This window comes from Leuciscus leuciscus (genome assembly GCF_965113295.1).
Source record: "Leuciscus leuciscus genome assembly, chromosome: 6".
NCBI classification, from domain to species: domain Eukaryota; kingdom Metazoa; phylum Chordata; class Actinopteri; order Cypriniformes; family Leuciscidae; genus Leuciscus; species Leuciscus leuciscus.
This window is the reverse complement of record NC_138730.1, coordinates 3178692-3196551: the sequence shown is the minus strand read 5'-3', so window position 1 is coordinate 3196551 and position 17860 is coordinate 3178692. Positions and strand designations below refer to the sequence as shown.

General features: G+C 38.9%; 2 protein-coding genes across 2 annotated transcripts in view; both read left to right on the top strand.

Moving 5' to 3' along the window:
* Nucleotides 1-129: 129 nt before the first annotated feature.
* higd1a (HIG1 hypoxia inducible domain family, member 1A) lies at nt 130-4953 on the top strand. Its single transcript, XM_082174348.1, has 5 exons — nt 130-209; nt 2421-2551; nt 3258-3338; nt 4258-4392; nt 4481-4953. Exons 1-5 carry the CDS (start codon nt 145-147, stop codon nt 4564-4566), a joined length of 498 nt encoding a protein of 165 aa, XP_082030474.1. The 5' UTR covers nt 130-144; the 3' UTR covers nt 4567-4953.
* A 141-nt stretch (nt 4954-5094) lies between these two features.
* Nucleotides 5095-17860, top strand: part of ccdc13 (coiled-coil domain containing 13) — a 64319-nt gene continuing 51553 nt past the window's right edge. Inside the window, exons 1-2 of the mRNA XM_082174240.1 lie at nt 5095-8236; nt 14870-15083. Of these exons, the coding sequence (XP_082030366.1) occupies nt 8155-8236; nt 14870-15083 (296 nt within the window). The 5' untranslated portion in view covers nt 5095-8154. The remainder of the gene's footprint in view (nt 8237-14869; nt 15084-17860) is intronic.

The following is a 17860-nucleotide window of genomic DNA, read 5'->3' as shown; positions in this document are numbered from 1 at the left end:
AACAGGCATTCACTCATTTCGATCGATAATCTTAATAAACTCTTATGTCAGTAAACAGTCTCTGTGTGTAAATGCATTTATTAACTCAAGGCCATGTTCAATCCGTGACACGCTGCAATGACCTGACCAAACATCACAGAGAATATGAAGAATATGAAAATATTCATGACAGGCCTAAACCAAACCAGCCAAGATACCAGCACAAAAACGTGTGTGTTTATTCTCAGATACATAATATAATCTTCATGTATTGTTCTTAGTCTATCAATATAACATACTGATGTTTGTCTTGTTTTAGCAGACACATTAATGAAAATGTTTTGGATACTTGTTGCATATGTATCTGGAAAACATGCATGCGTGGGAAATTAAATGCAACCTCAAATATTTAAATTGGTCATGACAAAAAGCCTACGTTTACTCCAAAGCGAAGAGTCTAAAGCGTCTTGTTCAAGCACTGAATGGTCACAAATAACTTCATGCATCCATGAAGAGATAGTTGGTACTTATTAATCTCATATGTATACTGTTCTAGACTGTTACTGTCTCATTACTGCGCAAAGTTCCAGTTAAAACTTGTATTATTTAAATCGAGGTTTCTTAAAATGGGGTCCGCAAAATAATTTGCCTAAACTTATTTTAAACGAGTAGCGTATTTAAATAATCTGAAACGTGCTGCGATTTATATTCCAACGTTACTTATAGGCTATAGTGCATTTAATGTAAAATAAGCAAAACACGTTATTGCTCAAAAGTGGACACTTTTTTATAGACGTAGTTCTCATGTCTGTGAGGCAAGTATTCGCTTTCGAGTTTCGGTTCATTTTAGTGCCATCATGCTCCAGTTCACGGACACCGAGACGCAGAAAGCGTCCGTTTTACAAAAGCACTCATTTTAGTAGTTATTTCGAATTTACACAAAATACACCCTTTACATTTGTGAATGATGTTACTCGTAAGACCATAAATGACAGAATATTTGGAAGTTTTCACAGCGCCAAACATTTCAGTTCTAGCATTATTCATCATCAAAATGAAAAAAATAAAACAGAGAAAAAGTTATTCGCTAAATTGAAATGGTCTGTTATTGTGCCGGTCGTGAGCCCCACCATACAGTCACACTGGTGTTATTCCAACATATTTTTGTGGATGTGAAGGATGTTTACTGTTTTACGTGGATATTGGGACACTAGTGAAGTATAAAGCCTTGTTTACATCATAAATGATAGTTTAGCATCCAAATACATGTTCGGATATTTGCATGTTCGCATATTCATGTGAATATATACAAATTTGGATTCGTGCCGAAAGAGAGGATCAATGCCAGTTTCAGTTTCGCTTTAAATACATTAAATATTGTAGCCTACATTATTTTTGAATGTAATAATAAAATGCGACTGATACGCGGATGTTTGTTTCTGTCAACAACTTAAGTTTGAGCTGGTGCTGTTGTATTTTTTAATAAGTCCATATTTACAGATGGGGTTGTGCCAATAAAACAAGCATAATTGTGCTCATTAGGCCTACTCCACCCACAACTGTGGGTTTACTTTAATCAGAAGGGAAGTCCCTTTCTAACCTATTTGATTTAAAATACGTGCCTGTCCTCTACGCCTCTGGGAACAACCTGTTCTTGCACATTTCACCATGACTTTGCATCCTTTCATTTCGTTAAATCATCCTTATAACTATAATCCTTCTAGCGACTCATTACAGATGCAGCGCATTGAATATGTTCATGTTGTAAATAACACTGAATATGGTCATATTTGAGTTCAGACACCTAGTAGCCTATTTATGTATTCAACCTCATTTATAACATCAGTGGACGAAATGAAACATACTGTGCCCTGATCAACACAAGCAGCAGAAGAACTGCAGGTTTCAGTATAACGATGCAGTAAATATACTATTTATTTGTCATTTGTTTAACAGGGAAATACCTCAATGAAATACCATAAACATGATCCAAATAAAACACAACCTAATGTGAATTTATTAACAAATAAAAATGAAGTTAAAAAAATGCAAAAAATAAAGGACAAGTTGGGACAAAGATAAACGCCCTTTCCTGAAGGTAAAAGGTAAATTACAGGCTGTAATTTGTTGATGACGACGCTGACCTCACCTGAACTCTGGCGTACACGTACAGCACGCGAGGGTCACGCCCCTAGACTGTGGTCACGCCCCTAGAGGTCACGCCCCCTCACTGAGAAGGAACTCGTTTGAAACCGCAGATTTCTGCAAAATAAAAGTTCAGATGGAAATACATGATTTCATAAACAAATAAATGGGTTTCTCAATGGTCTAATTTTATTTTCATTTCTTTTGGGATAAAATATACAACGTATACCGGTCTGGTTGTTTAATTTAACAGTTACGCCGAACAGTCATTTTAAAAAGACTTTTATTTTGTAAAGTTGCCTGCGTCACATTGACGTAAGATATGTTACATCATCGTGTTCCCGTGCACGCTGTCAGTCACGCACAGCAGTAACCGGCACAGAAGAGCAGCTTCAGTCCAGTGTGCAGCAGAAAACCACACAAATAGGTACGTTATAAGGTTAATATACGGTTTGTTTATTATCTGAGTACTTTGCTTGTATAAAGAATACGTTTAAATAACATAGGACGACATTTTAGTGTGTTTTCAGAGAGTATCTGATCTCTGAACTATCGCAGGAAATGTCGCATCTTCTTTAATTGAAGCTTATAATAAGATCTAAATGTCATGGCTGTTCACATTTCATTACATAAATCTCATTTATTTAGTTAAAATAGTGTAAATTCACTTTTTAAATGGCCTGTGTGCGTCGTTTGACCTTCATAAATCATGGCACGACTATCACTTTGTCTCAGTGACTCAGAGAAGTGTCTGGTTTCCTCAATCTGTCGCTATAAGTTGATGTGTTTGATGGATGTGTCATTAACCTCGTCTTGCTGCTACTCACACATGACATAAAGCCTCGAGACCTTCCTTTTGTAATAGTAACAGTAGGAGATGTAATAGTCTTCTTTTGTAATAGTAGGAGATGATGTAATCTGTTTCACAGTATAACATGGATCATTAATGAATCTCTTAATATGTATGTGTGTGTCTTTAATGATCTTTATTAGCACGTTTGATTAATTGGCTGATATATATCACTTTATTATTTTCTGTTTCATTTATTTACTGTTTTAATTACGGAGTTCTGCAGTGAAGTGTCAGAGAATGGCCTTTCATCTAATCTTGGTGTGTTGTTTTTGCCTTTTAGCCAAGATGACCGCCGTCGAATATGAAGACAATGAGTCCAAGTTCATCAGGAAAGCCAAAGAGAACCCGTTTGTCCCTGCAGGTAAACTCTCCTAACCTAACGTGTGCAGTATCTCTCTGTTAAATCTCATATTTCACTCTTAATAACAGTCTATTAACAAACACATTATATCTCCTTACCCATAAGTATTGTTACAATCACTTTATTTCACATTATCTCTTCCCCTGGTGTGTGTCGAGCGCAAGCGGAGATCCTCTTCTGTTTCGAGGCCGTCTTTAAGTGAAACCCCAAAGGTTTTGCTTCGTGATGCACGATATATATCGGCCAACATATCGGTATCGGCCGATATATGTTCATTATTCATGTTATCATTATCGGCCCGATAAGTAAATTTGGCAGATATATTAAAGCCGATAAATAATGTATTATTTCCTCCAGCTGAGACACTTCAGATGTGCACTGTTTAGGGTTGAGTATCGGTTGAATTTGAACTATTCAGATTCCTAATTTCGATTCCAATAAGGTAAAAACTTAGATATCATTCACATTTATTTTAAGTCTTATTGTGAAACATCTAATAGTAGCTGACTATCATGAGCACAAATCAACAGGCCAAAGAACACTTACACAACGAGCGTTTGCCTGTGGTTTAAAAATACCATTAAAACATCTAGACTAACTAGATAAATCTCAGGCATTATTAAAGACAAGGATAAAAGAATAAATACACAAATTAGCAATCGCACAAATCAACACGACTGAAATAAACGGTGATTAAGGATCTTCAGGTGAGAGCATCATTATAATCGTGTGTTTGGGACATGGCTTTAATGGTGAGACGTCTGTGTCTGTAATCAGGCTCTCCAAAATTATCTGAAAATTTAGATTTATCGGCCAATATATCGGCTTTCAAATATAAAGAATTATCGGTATCGGCTAATGCACTGCGCTGCCATGGCCCTGTCGGTCTGACTGTGACGGTGTGTGTGTGTGTGTTCAGGGATGCTGGGGTTCTTTGCCATCGTGGCGTACAGGCTGATGAAGATGAAGAACAGAGGAGACACGAAGATGTCCGTTCACCTGATCCACATGCGTGTGGCGGCGCAGGGCTTCGTGGTGGGAGCCATGACTCTGGGTAACACAGCCATCCTCATCTCTCCTCATCTTCACCCGTAACCCTGCTGTAAAGCCTGATCAGTGGTGTGTGTGTGTGTGTGTTGCAGGAGTGGTTTACTCCATGTACAAGGAGTACATCCTGAAACCCACTGAAGCACAGAAAGCCCTGGAGCAGAAGGCCCTGGAGAAGTGAAGAGGAGCGCGCTCGGCTCCGGAGATATCCTTAATACCGCCTCATATTAAGGTGTCGCTTTGTATTTATTGCACACATCATTTAGGACTTTTTTTTTTAAAGGATAATTTCTTTACACTGTTTCCTATTTAAACATTTAATAAACCTCTGTAAAGAGGCTGGTGTGTCCATTTTGTTGCCTGGCTTGTTTGAGAAACGTGAGGGATGGAATAGTGGCTATTTTTGTATCTGCCAACTACTATTTATGTATTATATCAGAAACGAACTGATGAACAGCGTGTAATGGTTGTCTTTGACTGTATTTGGACTGATTTATGCTGCTTTTATGCTGATGTGGCATGAAGACCTCTGTACCTTATCATTCAAGATTTGTTATTTAAGTAGACTTTCCAGGACAACAACCGTAACAAACCATCATTGTAGTTATATCTGTCAAATGTATAACACACAGAACACAAAACGAAAGACTTCACCACTGCTGAATGATTTATGGTACTAGTTCTTTACAGAATATTCAGGAGTTGAAGCAACTCTCTTAGGTGTGTGTGTGTGTGTGTGTGTGTGTGTGTGTGTGTGTGTGTGTGTGTGTGTGTGTGTGTGTGTGTGTGTGTGTGTGTGTGTGTGTGTGTGTGTGTGTGTGTGTGTGTGTGTGTGTGTGTGTGTGTGTGTGTGTGTGTGTGTGTGTGTGTGTGTGTGTGTGTGTGTGTGTGTAAGGAACGAACAAGAGTGGCGTGTTCTTTTATAGATTGATTGATTGAAATAACTATGGCACCTTTTGTTTCATATTTCAAATGAAATTCACAACATTATACTTTTAGAGTGACATATATTTTGAGGATCTCAGCTACAGCTGTTTATCTTTGCCAATAAAACAATTGTAATTCAATAAAGACTTCTGTTTATTTCACTCTCGTGTGAGGTCTGAGATGTGTGGAGGCTCGTTTCCGCCACAGAATAAAACATTTTCACAGATAATTGTGAATTTTTATCTCGCAATTGCGACTCTATACCACGCAATTCTGATATAAACATGAAATTCTGAGAAAAAAAGTAAATTGCAAGTTTGTTTCTCACAATTCTGACTTTATATCACGTAATTGCGAATTTATAACTCAATTCTGACTTTATGCAACTTTATAACACACAATTCTGACTTAATAACACAATTGCGACTTTATATTACACATTTCTGAGATAAAACGTCAGAATTGTGAGAGAAAAAGTCAATTATTTTTTATTCCGTGGCGGAAACAAGCTCCCATAGCGGTGTGTGTGTTTCTCCGTACACACTCGTTCTGTGGTGTTCATTAATACTCAGATAGATTGATATACTGTATGCACATTGTCTTTATGCATGAGATGGTAGTTTTGTGTAGATGCCCTATTATGTGGTCAAGCTGTGCAGGACATACTACTATAATATTACATCCCAAAATGCAATTAATCCTTGACTTGACCCTCTGTTTCTAGTGTTATAGTAAAGTCACCTTTATATTGATAGTGCTCCCATTATCTGTCTGAATACTCTGACTGGCTGGAAGGTGTGCAATAAAACAGTGTAATAAAGTAGTTCCAGTCGGTTTAATCACCGCTCTGTATTAAAGTGCTGCTTTAATTGAAGCACACAGTGTTCTCACAGATATTGCCTAACTGTATTGTTTGGCTCTCATCAGTGTTTATGAACTCCTGAAACAGCCGGTCACACCCAGCAACGGCAAGGTAATGTCCAGTCATTCTCTGCCATCTGTATTTATTATATTTAATCAGATTCACGTCACAAGACAAGTGACTGAGGCAGAAGCGTCCCCTTGGGGTTAGTAATAACCTCAGAGGCTCGGGTCAGTTCAACATCTCTTCTGAAGGACCGTATCTCAACAAACATGCTAATGTCCAGGCCAACTCTCAGGCCTTCAGCGTGAGACTCTTCACACACTCTCACGCCACACATCAGGGTCTCACGCAGAGAAAAATCTTGCTTCTGATGATCTCTTGAGGCTTGGATGTGGAGTCAGTCACATCTCTACTGTATAACTCATTATCGAAGAATTCAATTTATACAGAGGGTATAAGATTACTAATTCATACATAGTAATAGATCATAAATATTCTGTTCATTTAAGATATATTTGTCTTCACTATGGTAAAACAACTACACAGTATTTCTCCAGATGTTTCCCCACTCTGTGATAAATGTCAGAGTGATGAGGTCGCTCTGATATTTACAGTGTATCGGAGCCTGATCCATATCTGATGATATTACTGGCAATCTCGGATAAACTCATTTCACTTTAAAAATGCCAACAACAGTCGCTGTCCTGTGGACTCATTCCTGCAAAGAAACTTATTCTAAGGTTCTGGATAAAGACAGAAATCTCAGCTGTTAAACTTGGGTTGGAAGAAATGGTTAAGATGCAGATTGGATAGTTTTGATTAGATCTGGTTTCCTCTCCTCTGTTATCTTGTCAGCATGAATAGCACAGTTTGAGCATCGACCGCCTCATTAGTGTGGCAGGACTTCATCTCGAGGGAGGGATTATCTGTAGTTTATGTCTGGCTCTGTGTATGTGCTGTTTTCATTTAGATTTCCCTTCTTCTTCTTTGTTTTTTTTTTATATATATACATACACACATTTATATTGGAATCATGAGAGTTATGTAACAATAACTGTTGGATTGTTGGATTCCTCAATAAAAAAAAGATTAACAAATATTTATTTGTAGAAATTGGGATGCTTATTGGTATTGCACTAGAGAGACAGTTATTTAAGAGTAATGAGCAACTCTGAAACTATATTATTCACACTTAATACTCAAAAACTATTTTATTGAGTAATTTAAATTTTAATAATTGAGATTCTAAATAAAGAAATAAAAGTATAGAATACTTGAAACCTTGTTCATTTGTTTTATGTTGTTCCCTGGATAATATATTAGTTGTCCCCTGATGATGTTATATGATTGTAAGAGTTCACTCAGTTCTGCTCTAGTGTAAATATTAATAAGGATGGCGTCAGTTTCAAACCATTTCGAGCCTGATTCAGACCCTGACAATGTTAAAAAAACAAGAGGATCGTCCAGAACGGATTTCATTCAGACTTTACAAGCATGGATTCCACAGGACGTTTCACATTGGTATGTTTTTTAGTTATTTTATTATAGATATGATGTTATCCACCATTTATTCGTGATAATAGTCGGAAAACTAAGGCAATACTTACAGTAATCAATTACAAAACCATGGTTAATTTTCCTTAAGAGTGGTGAACAGTCTTACAAAAGCCAGAGCTTACAGTAAACAAGCTGTTCTCCATAAAATGTGCTGATAAACGTTGGGGTTATAATGTTCAAGTTCGTCAGCCTGTCACACTACGGTCTGAGGGAAACTTGAGCACAAGACCTTGCACAACTTCCTCCTGATTTCCTGTTCATTCACGCACTCCTTTGCCCATATAATCTTTAAGCTAATAAGGTTAGGCGTGTTTGGCTTGCTGTCCGCAGTGGAGGGGCTCGAGGAAGCAGCTTCAACTCGAGCTGAGATAAACCCCCCAGTGGGACTACTAATGCTTAGATTATGAGTATGGTGGCAAGATGCCTAAAATACGCAGGTGGAGCTGGGGAGGTGGAGGGACGCCAGAACAGCGGGTGCCAGAACACTGGGTGCCAGAGCAAGGTGAGGCCAGAGTAAGGTGAGGCCAGAGCAAAGTGAGCGGCTGCTTATATGCTCCGGCAGTTACTTGAAAGATTAGATGGGTTCGTTCACTCCTCCCGAAATTACGTTGTGAACTTCACTCATTAGTGTGGTTGTATACATATAAGACCAGCATTTGTTTGTATCTTTGCTCAGTCTTGAAGTTTAGGCAGATCGATTGTGTTTGGCTGATCTTGAGATACTTTTTACCCAGATCTTTTGAGTTTTGACCTGCTTGTTTGGGAACTTTGCTTTATTTTATTGGACATTAAGTCATTGTGGATCTGCACCTTCTTCAGAGGAGAACTGAGCGACTGAGTCTGGGTTCTCCCAAGGCTTTTTTCTCCATTCTGTCACTGCTGGAGTTTTGCCCCTTTGGCTTTTGGTTTGCTTAGTTGGGGACATCTAATATTCAACAATATTATTGATCTCCTGCATTGACACCATTATATGAGAACTGAACTGACCTGGACGATGACATCACTGTTTTATATATAAAATTAACTAAATTAATAACTTTTTTACGACAGAAATGTACCATCACTGAACTTACTTAAGCTGGATATGACACTATCATCTCACTGTAAAGCTGCTTTGAACCCATCTGTATTGTAAAAAGCGCTATATAAATAAAGGTGACTTGACTTCAGCCCTGCTTTTGAATTTGTGTGTGTGTGTGTGTGTCTATTCAAGAAGGACATTAAAGATGACTTGTTTTCCTCAAGTCCTGTGATTCTCTGTATTTTGGGCCCACACTGCTCCAGTAGTGGCTAGTGCTCTGGTTAGGACCAGTAACACACTCTGGGATTGAGCGCTGGTCATGAACCACCATTATGATGGACCAGCAGATGCTGAGCAGATTCATGGAGCCTTTAGCAAACCATATGACAATGGAGGACTCAACTACTCGGCTACTATAAATGAATATCTTGGAAACACACATTTTTTTTTTCTTAAATATTGGTTTGATATTGGTCGTTATATTGGTGGATCAGTTATTTAATTTAAATGGCTTTCTTTTCACTTCTGGATGGTTTTTGACATATTACGATATCTTTACAGCAGCAGGGAACTAGTGCACAAACATTCAACAACGATCCCTTCATAATATGATAAGTTCTTACCTTTTCCCCTATAACCTTCAGAACAGATCCAGAGCTTTATTTCAAAAGAGATATAGAAAAATGTTTGGCTTATGGTCTACTTTTTTTTTTATTTCCCTTTTTATAAAGAATCTTAACATTGACAAAGCATAGGTAACATTAACCCTCTGCTGCTGATCGGTCAGTTTTGACCAAAAAAAGTTTTGTTTAAAAAAACAACAATTTATTTTTTTACTTCATAATGGTACGTAACTTGGTGAAGGATTTGGGTCGTGAACGTTTTGATAATTTGATCATTTCCAGTTTGGAATGGAATAACGAGAAACGAAAAGATAGCTCGTTTATTAGTTTTTTCGTTTAGTTTAAAAAACGGAAAATGAGAGATTTTTGCTCGATTTCTCATTTTTCATTTGTGATTTATAAATCAGTTTATGGGTTCAATATTTCATTCGCACATGTGGGTGGCGCTGAAACACCCCTTTCATCTGATTGGTCAAAACGCTCCGCCTTCAGTACGCCCTTTTAATTCTGTCAGGCAGAATAAGAGTCACGAGTGCAGCACTTTAATAAAATAACACTGTCAGCTACGCATATTATGTTGCTGTCACATAATTCGTGCTGCTGTGACTTGCAAGCGACCCTTTTAATGTGAGCTAAATGCTGACAGATTATTTTAGCATTGTATGATGTAGGCTTGTGTCCCGTTGATAAATACAGTGCAAATAGTTCCGTCTCTTTGGATAAAAGTGAAGTGGAAATAAAAATCAATAATAGGCTGAACTGCACCATGATAACATATCCGTAACATTCACTCTCGTCTTTTATTTAGATCAAAAGGCACTATGTTGGTGTGTGTGTGTGTGTGTGACACATGTACATAATTATGAAAATTTAATAGAATTAAAGTTTAAATTTATGAATGAAACTCAGTTCACATGAAAAGAAAGAAACGGAAGAGAGAGAAGCTCGAAACGTACCTTATACTGACAACAATTAGCAGGGTTTGGGATCATTAAAATCCCTTTGGTTGAAAAGCACGGTATGCCTTGATTTGATTAGTTTTATTATAAAACTAATAAAATGTTATTATTACATTAATTGGATGATGTTTCTCTGAGGGATAATGTTGGCTTGAGAAAGCCAGCATACTGTATATTTAAATATTATTGTTATTATTTATTATTATGAGAGTAATTGACTCCGCCTAGAACTTCAATGCTTCACCAGACTCGGCTCAGGTTTGTAAATGCAAGTCTGTATACAGTATGCAGTTCACTATTTGATGTAAGATTAAAAGCCACCATAAAAATGTCCTTAAAGGTGCAATGTGTGATATTTCTGATGATCTATTGACATAAATGCAATATAAGATCCATAACTATGTTTTCAGTGGTGTATAAAGACCTCACTTAATGAACCGTTATGTTTTTATTACCTTAGAATGAGTCATTTATATCTACATAACCGCGGCCACCCCCTTCTATGAAGGTCAATTTTTCATTCCGTGTTTCCCCATCCGCTCCTCGGCAACCAACGAGAGGAACGTCTGCATCGTCCACTGACCACGATTCAGCCATTTCTTTTTTTAAGTTTATACTCTTTTTTTGAAGCAAATACTTCTAAAACAGGCGCTACAGTGTTGGCTGTTGTCTACTGGCTATTTAAATCTAGCGGGTTTAGTGTCTCGTGTTGTAAATACAATGACGCTGGTAGTGATGATTCTGTCTGACCAATCAGTGATCTGCAGTGTTTTCACGTCACATTTTAGTATCGGTACGGTACGCTTGGAACCTCAACAGACCAGGTACCATTTAAAGCGAGCCGAAGCGAGCCGTACCGTACCGTACCATGCAGTGGAAATGCGTCATAAGTGAGCCGTACTGAACCGAGCCGTACCGTACCATGCAGTGGAAAAGCGCCAAAGCGTGCCGTACCGAACCGAACCATACCGTACCATGCAGTGGAAAAGCGCCATAACTTGAATGAGAAGCAGCAGAAAAAGACGCAGTAGAACACTCAGGTTGTCCCTGACGCGGCAAAAGTGGAGAAAAACATGCTGTCTGAACGACGCCTCGGACATCGTAACGTTAGCTATTTCCCCTCTTATCCATAGCTCTTATACTAACTAGCATGGAAACAGGCTATGGTAAAGTCAGTGAATAAAAGACTAACACAATGATGAACAAGTAAAAATAACAATCGCAATAACATGTGGTTTTACTGAATAATTAAGTAAATATAATTTAATATAAAATATAATATAGAGAAACCTCATTGCTTGACTTGCTACTCTCTGCTGACTCAGACGACGACATCTTCCGATCCTAAGTCGGCCACCGTAGCTCAGGTCCGGCTCCACGGGGGAGCCAGGGTGGGCCTCCCAATCAGAAGCTTGGCCCAACACCACATAACAGCCAATCACAAAATTGGTGCAATATTTAATCGCTGCTCTCACGCCACACACCATGTTCTTATGCAGTGAAACATACATCGTGGAGCAGAGAGGACACTGACACCGCGCTGACACACAGGACAGACCAGGCTACTTTTGATATCAAACAAAGTCTCAACTTTCACATTTGGTCAGACACAGACACAAAACGGTGCGTTTTTGCTCACCCTCAAAAAGTAACAACTTTAACATGCGATATAAAAATATCTGTGGGGTATTTTGAGCTAAAACTTCACATACACACTCTGGGGACATCAGAGATTTATTTGACATCTTGTGAAAAGGGCATTATTACCTCCCCTTTAACTATTTCTGCAGTGGTGTGGAACCTGGTGTCCAGATCACTAATGATGCTGTCCATAGCAGTGAGAAAACACTGTTGCTGCACTGTCATGAGCTGTCTCCTCTTGAGAGGTCTCATCATGGAATCTCTTCGTTTGCCGACTGTGTTCCTCGCTAAACTGAGGTGCAACATCTATTTGTGTTGTTGCCTCAGACAGGAGTGACTCCCATCCATCTCTAAGAGCCAGCATCTCTTTTGTTAAGGCATTGATATTGGATGCCTCTGTGTCAAGAGAGATTTTTCCAGACTGGATAACCACATTCCTGTCATCAATGCACTGCAGTACTTTGAGCCAGACAGTGAGTAGGACAATAGCATTGAATGACATGAAGTAGCTCTTCAGACCACTATAGCCTCTGATCTGGCCTCGCTGGTGAGACTACATGTCGTGAGAATACTGTCAAGGGCCTCAATGACAGAAGGAAGGTGTTGTGCTACAGGTTCAACAACAGCCATGACTCTTGCACTCCAGCGGGTATCTGAGAGGCGATGCAAAGAGTAACCTGTTGTCTCTTTGTAGATGGCCCTGCGTTCTGGTGTTGCTACTTCTGGGCTTGTCTGTGCAGAATGCACACCTACAAGATTTAAGGTGTGGGAGGCACAGGGTGAAAATGTAGCTAGATGATTTTTCTTGGACTCCCTTGACCCTTCCTGACATGTTTGCCCATAAACAAAATAACTAATAAACGAGCTGTCTTCTTCATTTCTCGTTATTCCATTCCAAACCGGAAATGAAATGATCAAAACGTACATGGACCGATTTGACACTTGCTGTGTGAACAAAAAAATATGGACATGATTTGAAAAGGTTAAATGGTCTTTGAATTGTTCGCGTGAACAATGAGTGTATTGGAAATGAATGGGAATCGAGTTTCACATAGTGGAAGCGTCTGGTACTGCAGTCAAACACAATCTCACCGAAAGCTCATTTTAAGAGATATCAACCTCAAATTTGAAACACAACTTTTTTCTTTGATTTTCTCACAGTTTTAGACTAAAACGTGTTTTGGAAACTACATTTTTCAAATAATTTTTTTTTTTTTGTGCATTTTTCATAACAATTTATGTAACATTTTATAATTCTTTTCAAGTTCACGTTTTTCACTTCATCAATAATCTGCCATGTGTTGTCTTTATAAAGAGACCAAACTTCAGTACGTTGCTCCAAAACATTGATGATTTATGACAGTTTATGTTGAAAATTACATTTTCAGGTCTATTTAAAAAGTGAATAAATGGATTATAACTGCATGCATATAATATAGTACCATACAATTCCCTAAAAATACAAAAATATTAAATAAAAACATTATCGAACTAACATAATTTCATTGGAATTAAAAATAAAAATCGACACGTGAACAGTATGTTAAATACATAGGCTATACATGCATATGAATATAAGATAATGTTTTAATAGGTTACTTATGTCATCTGTGATGTTGTGTTAGTTAGTGTGCTGCTGTCCTGCTAACTTCATATGAGCTGAACGGACAGTTTCTAGCAGAGATTCACTGTGTCCTCGTGTTCCTCCGAGCTCGTTCTTCCCCGTTAATATCCAACTTATCCTGGGCTGGCGAAACCGGTCACGAGAACCATAGACATAATACATTAAAATACCAATATTCATTATGTGTATCTGACGAGAACACCGCGCCCGCGGATGTCCAGTGACTCTCCGGAGCATCTCAAACACAACTCATCTCTGCGCGTGCGTCCTGGCAACGCGTTACGATGGAGACGGTCGCGTAAACAAACGGACGGGAAGCGCCTCGCGAATCCGTCACTATCTCTGTTACTCTGTTTTTATAAATTGACTTAAAAACCAAATCAATTCCAAACCCAAATCTTAACTTGGCTGACGGAAATCTTTCTAAATTCGTCCGGTAAGTCTTAAACTGACTGCGTGTTGAATCATCTCTGGACTGCAGCTAGTTAAGAGTTTGTATGATAAAGATTAAACGTTAATTTGTCTCAAATAATCGATGATCTTGCTCTAATATTATACATATGCAAGGAAGCTGATAGTGGTATTAGTGCTAACAAATAATACATATTTTTTTACTTGCATTTTATTTGCAGTTAGCACAATACAGCTCACAGAAAACAATAACACAAGGTACTAAAAACGAAATTACATATCAATAAAAAAGGTAACACAAGGTTCATTAGTTAACATTAGTTAATGTATTAACTAACATGAACTAACAATGAGCAATACATTTGTTACAGTATTTATGAATCTTTGCTAATGTTGGTTAATAAAATCCAGCTGTTCATTGTTTGTTCATGTTAGTTCACAGTGCATTAACTAATATTAACACATACAACCTTTGATTTTAATAATGTATTAGTAAATGTTTAAATTAATTTGAACTAAGATTAATTAATGCTGTGGAAGTATTGTTCATTATTAGTTCATGTTAACTAATGTAGGTAATGAACTCTGTTGTTAAGTAAGTGTTAGCAGAACATCTATAAACTAGAACGGCGCACAAAGCTTGCTGTGTGACCTGCGTATATAAATAGGCACAAACAGAGTTATGTTAAACATAATATAAAAAAATAAATAACACATCAATAAAAATATACAACTAATGGACATAGATGAGTAAGAGCCACAAAGTCACGTTGACAGACAGAAGTGAATCCCGCAGATGTGTGTCTGAAGCAGGGTCTGTGTGGTGTGTGTGTGTGTGTCTCTGATCTTCTCTCAGTGATGGACGCTGACGCTGACGGTGAGGAGATAAAGCAGCAGCTCAGGCTTCAGTTTCAGGCTCTTCAGGAGCAGCAGGAGCACAGGAGACAGAAGATGAAGAAGAGCAGATCCAGGGCTTCTCCTCCTCCTCCTCTTCCTCACAGTGGCCTGGACAACATGAACCTCACCACACAGCAGGAGGAGGAGGAGGAGGAGGAGTGGTTCAAGGCCAGGTGACTGAAATAAATCATAGTCTATCATGACAGAAATGAGACCTGATGTAATTATTCATTGGTAATTGAGCAGATATAATCAACCTGAGGTTGAGCAGCTTGTTTAACCCCCTGGTGCTCTTCGCGTGTCGGTCAAAAATGATCGATTTTTTTTTATATACTATATTTTAGTTTGATAATGTTTTTTATTTAATATTTTGTAGTTTTAGGGGATTTTATTAGTCTAGCTGTCACCAGACCAAGCTCAATCTTTTAAGACTGAATATTAGTCTGGGGAGTCTGCTCTGTATTTTCTACTGCACAAGAGGCGTGATCAACGGGCAGAGTTCAAATGACTCTGTACGCAATTGGATAGTCCTTCAACCAATCAGACCAATGATCTAGGTGACGCACTTTGCAGCACAGGCAGGAAACATGTCAACAAACGTGTTAGTTTGGAGCATTGATCAGCGGTTTGCAGAAGCAGGAATGGCATCCAGCGATTTCTAAAACATGAAAGTGAGTGGTACTTACACCCACTCGAGCGATTTGTTTGCTAAACTAAAGATGCCATTGAGCATCGAGAGGTTAAAAGGAATTGCGCGATTAAACCTGCCAATAGCGCGCCAGGTGGATAAGCCAGTTTGTGATTGGTCCCTGCAGATTTGTAACGGAAGCAGGATAGAAGAATGTACAGGTTTCCAGCCTGAGCTGCAGGGAGAAATCAGATCGGGCTGGGTTTACCCTGTCTAGGATTTTATGATGCTAAATTATATTTACGCTGTATTTATACTCCAATTATTCAAGTTTTGAGCATAAACCTGAACATTTAATTTCCAATTTAAACTGGTAAATCTTGAATGCTGTAGAGCACAGACTGAAGTTTGATCTCTTTTCAAAGATGACACTTGGCAGATTATTGCTGAAGTGATTATTAAGGTGACTGACACATGAGCAATGACTTCACAGATATATGATTATTACCAGAACTACATCATAGTCCATCATGACAGACATGAGACCTGATGTAATTATTCATAGGTAATTGAGCAGATGCATTCAACATTAGACGTACGGTAGGTTGACAGCTTGTTTAAGGGTCATGAATCAACCCTATTTAGGGAACCTACATCCGTTTGTTTGTTTTCATTCCAGATCTTTTCAAAGCAAGATCTCACTTTAGTTAACATACTTTTTCAGATATTACCTTTTGGTAACACTTTAGTTTAGGGTCCAATTCTCACTATTAACTAGTTGCTCATTAGCATGCAGATTACTATGATATTGGCTGTTTATTAGTACTTATAAAGCACATATTAATGCCTTATTCTGCATGATCATATTCTACATCCCTTAATCCCATACCTAAACTACCTTACTAACTATTAATGAGCAGTAATTAGAAGTTTATTGAGGAAAAAGTTGTAGTTAATACACTAACAGTCAAAAGTTCTGGATCGGTAAGATTTTTATATATATAAAAAAACAAAAAAAAACTTGAAGCACATGTAAAATCAGTCCAATGGTGTGGCGTAACATCAGATGCAGGTGACGTTACGAACCGGGAAGCTATAAAGCCTGCTCGAAAACAGAGAGCGTCAGCTTCGTAAAGTCTTAAGTAGTTGCTGACAGGCATGAAGGAGATATGGCAAGGTGACGCAACGCTCGTTCCCTCTTCAGGGAACCGAGGTTACAGTCGTAACCTAGGTGTTCCCTTTCAAGGCAACTCGTGTTGCGTCGAAATTGACGCTATGGGAACGTCTATACCAACGCCACCATAGCTACGAGTGTCTGTCCAGTGTGAAATCAAGCGAGCAGCACTAAGACGACAGCACCTGAGACCCTGGTGTAGAGTCCAAGTCCAGAGAGTAAAATCTGACGAAAGTGTGCGGTGAGGACCATCCTGCCACATCACAGACGTCTTGAAGAGAAACTCCTGATATAAGGGCCTTGGAGGCCGCCATACTCCTAGTAGAGTGAAAACGAACAGCCATAGGGGAAGGCTGTCCGGCCGACTCATAAGCAAGTGAGATAGCCTCAACCACCCACATGCTCATTCTCTGCTTAGATGTGGGGAACCCCTTGTTAGGGGACCCGAAACACACAAACAACTGTTCAGTTTTACGCCACAGGGCAGCTCTGTGGACATAGGCATCTATCGCCCGGACTGGGCAGAGCAAATTATTTTTTTCCTGGTCCGAATTCTGGAAGGGCGGAGGACAGAAGGCCTGTAGAACAATAGATGTGACCACATTAGTGGGGACCAATAGCCTGGTCTAGGATAAAGGAACGCTTTAACCATGCCAGGTGCAAATTCCAAGCACGAGGGAGCAACCGACAGTGCTTGCAAATCTCCTATTCTTTTAAGAGATGAAATGGCAAGGAGGAACAAAGCTTTCAAGGTCAAGAACTTGTCAGGAACCTCCTCTATTGGCTCGAAGGGGGCCAGGGAAAGCCCTTGAAGGACAATGGCCAAATCCCAAGTCGGCACCCTGGTACTAGCTACAGGCCTCATCCTCACGCCGCCTTCACACTGGCAGTTGAAATCAGCTCCGATACGGCTTCGAAATGACCGGAAGTCATTCATTTCCTATGGAGATTCGCAGACTGCATGCAAATGGGTCCGAACCGGGTCCGAACAAGTGCGGTGTGGAAAAAATCGTGTCAGTTGGTCATCCGGATGCGTTCAAAAAATTGAACTCTTGCGAAAGGCTACGGACGGTTTCTATCCAACAATTCCAGAAGAAGTTAGCGTTGCTATGGTACTGATAAACAAACCTGAACTTAACTTTTAATAA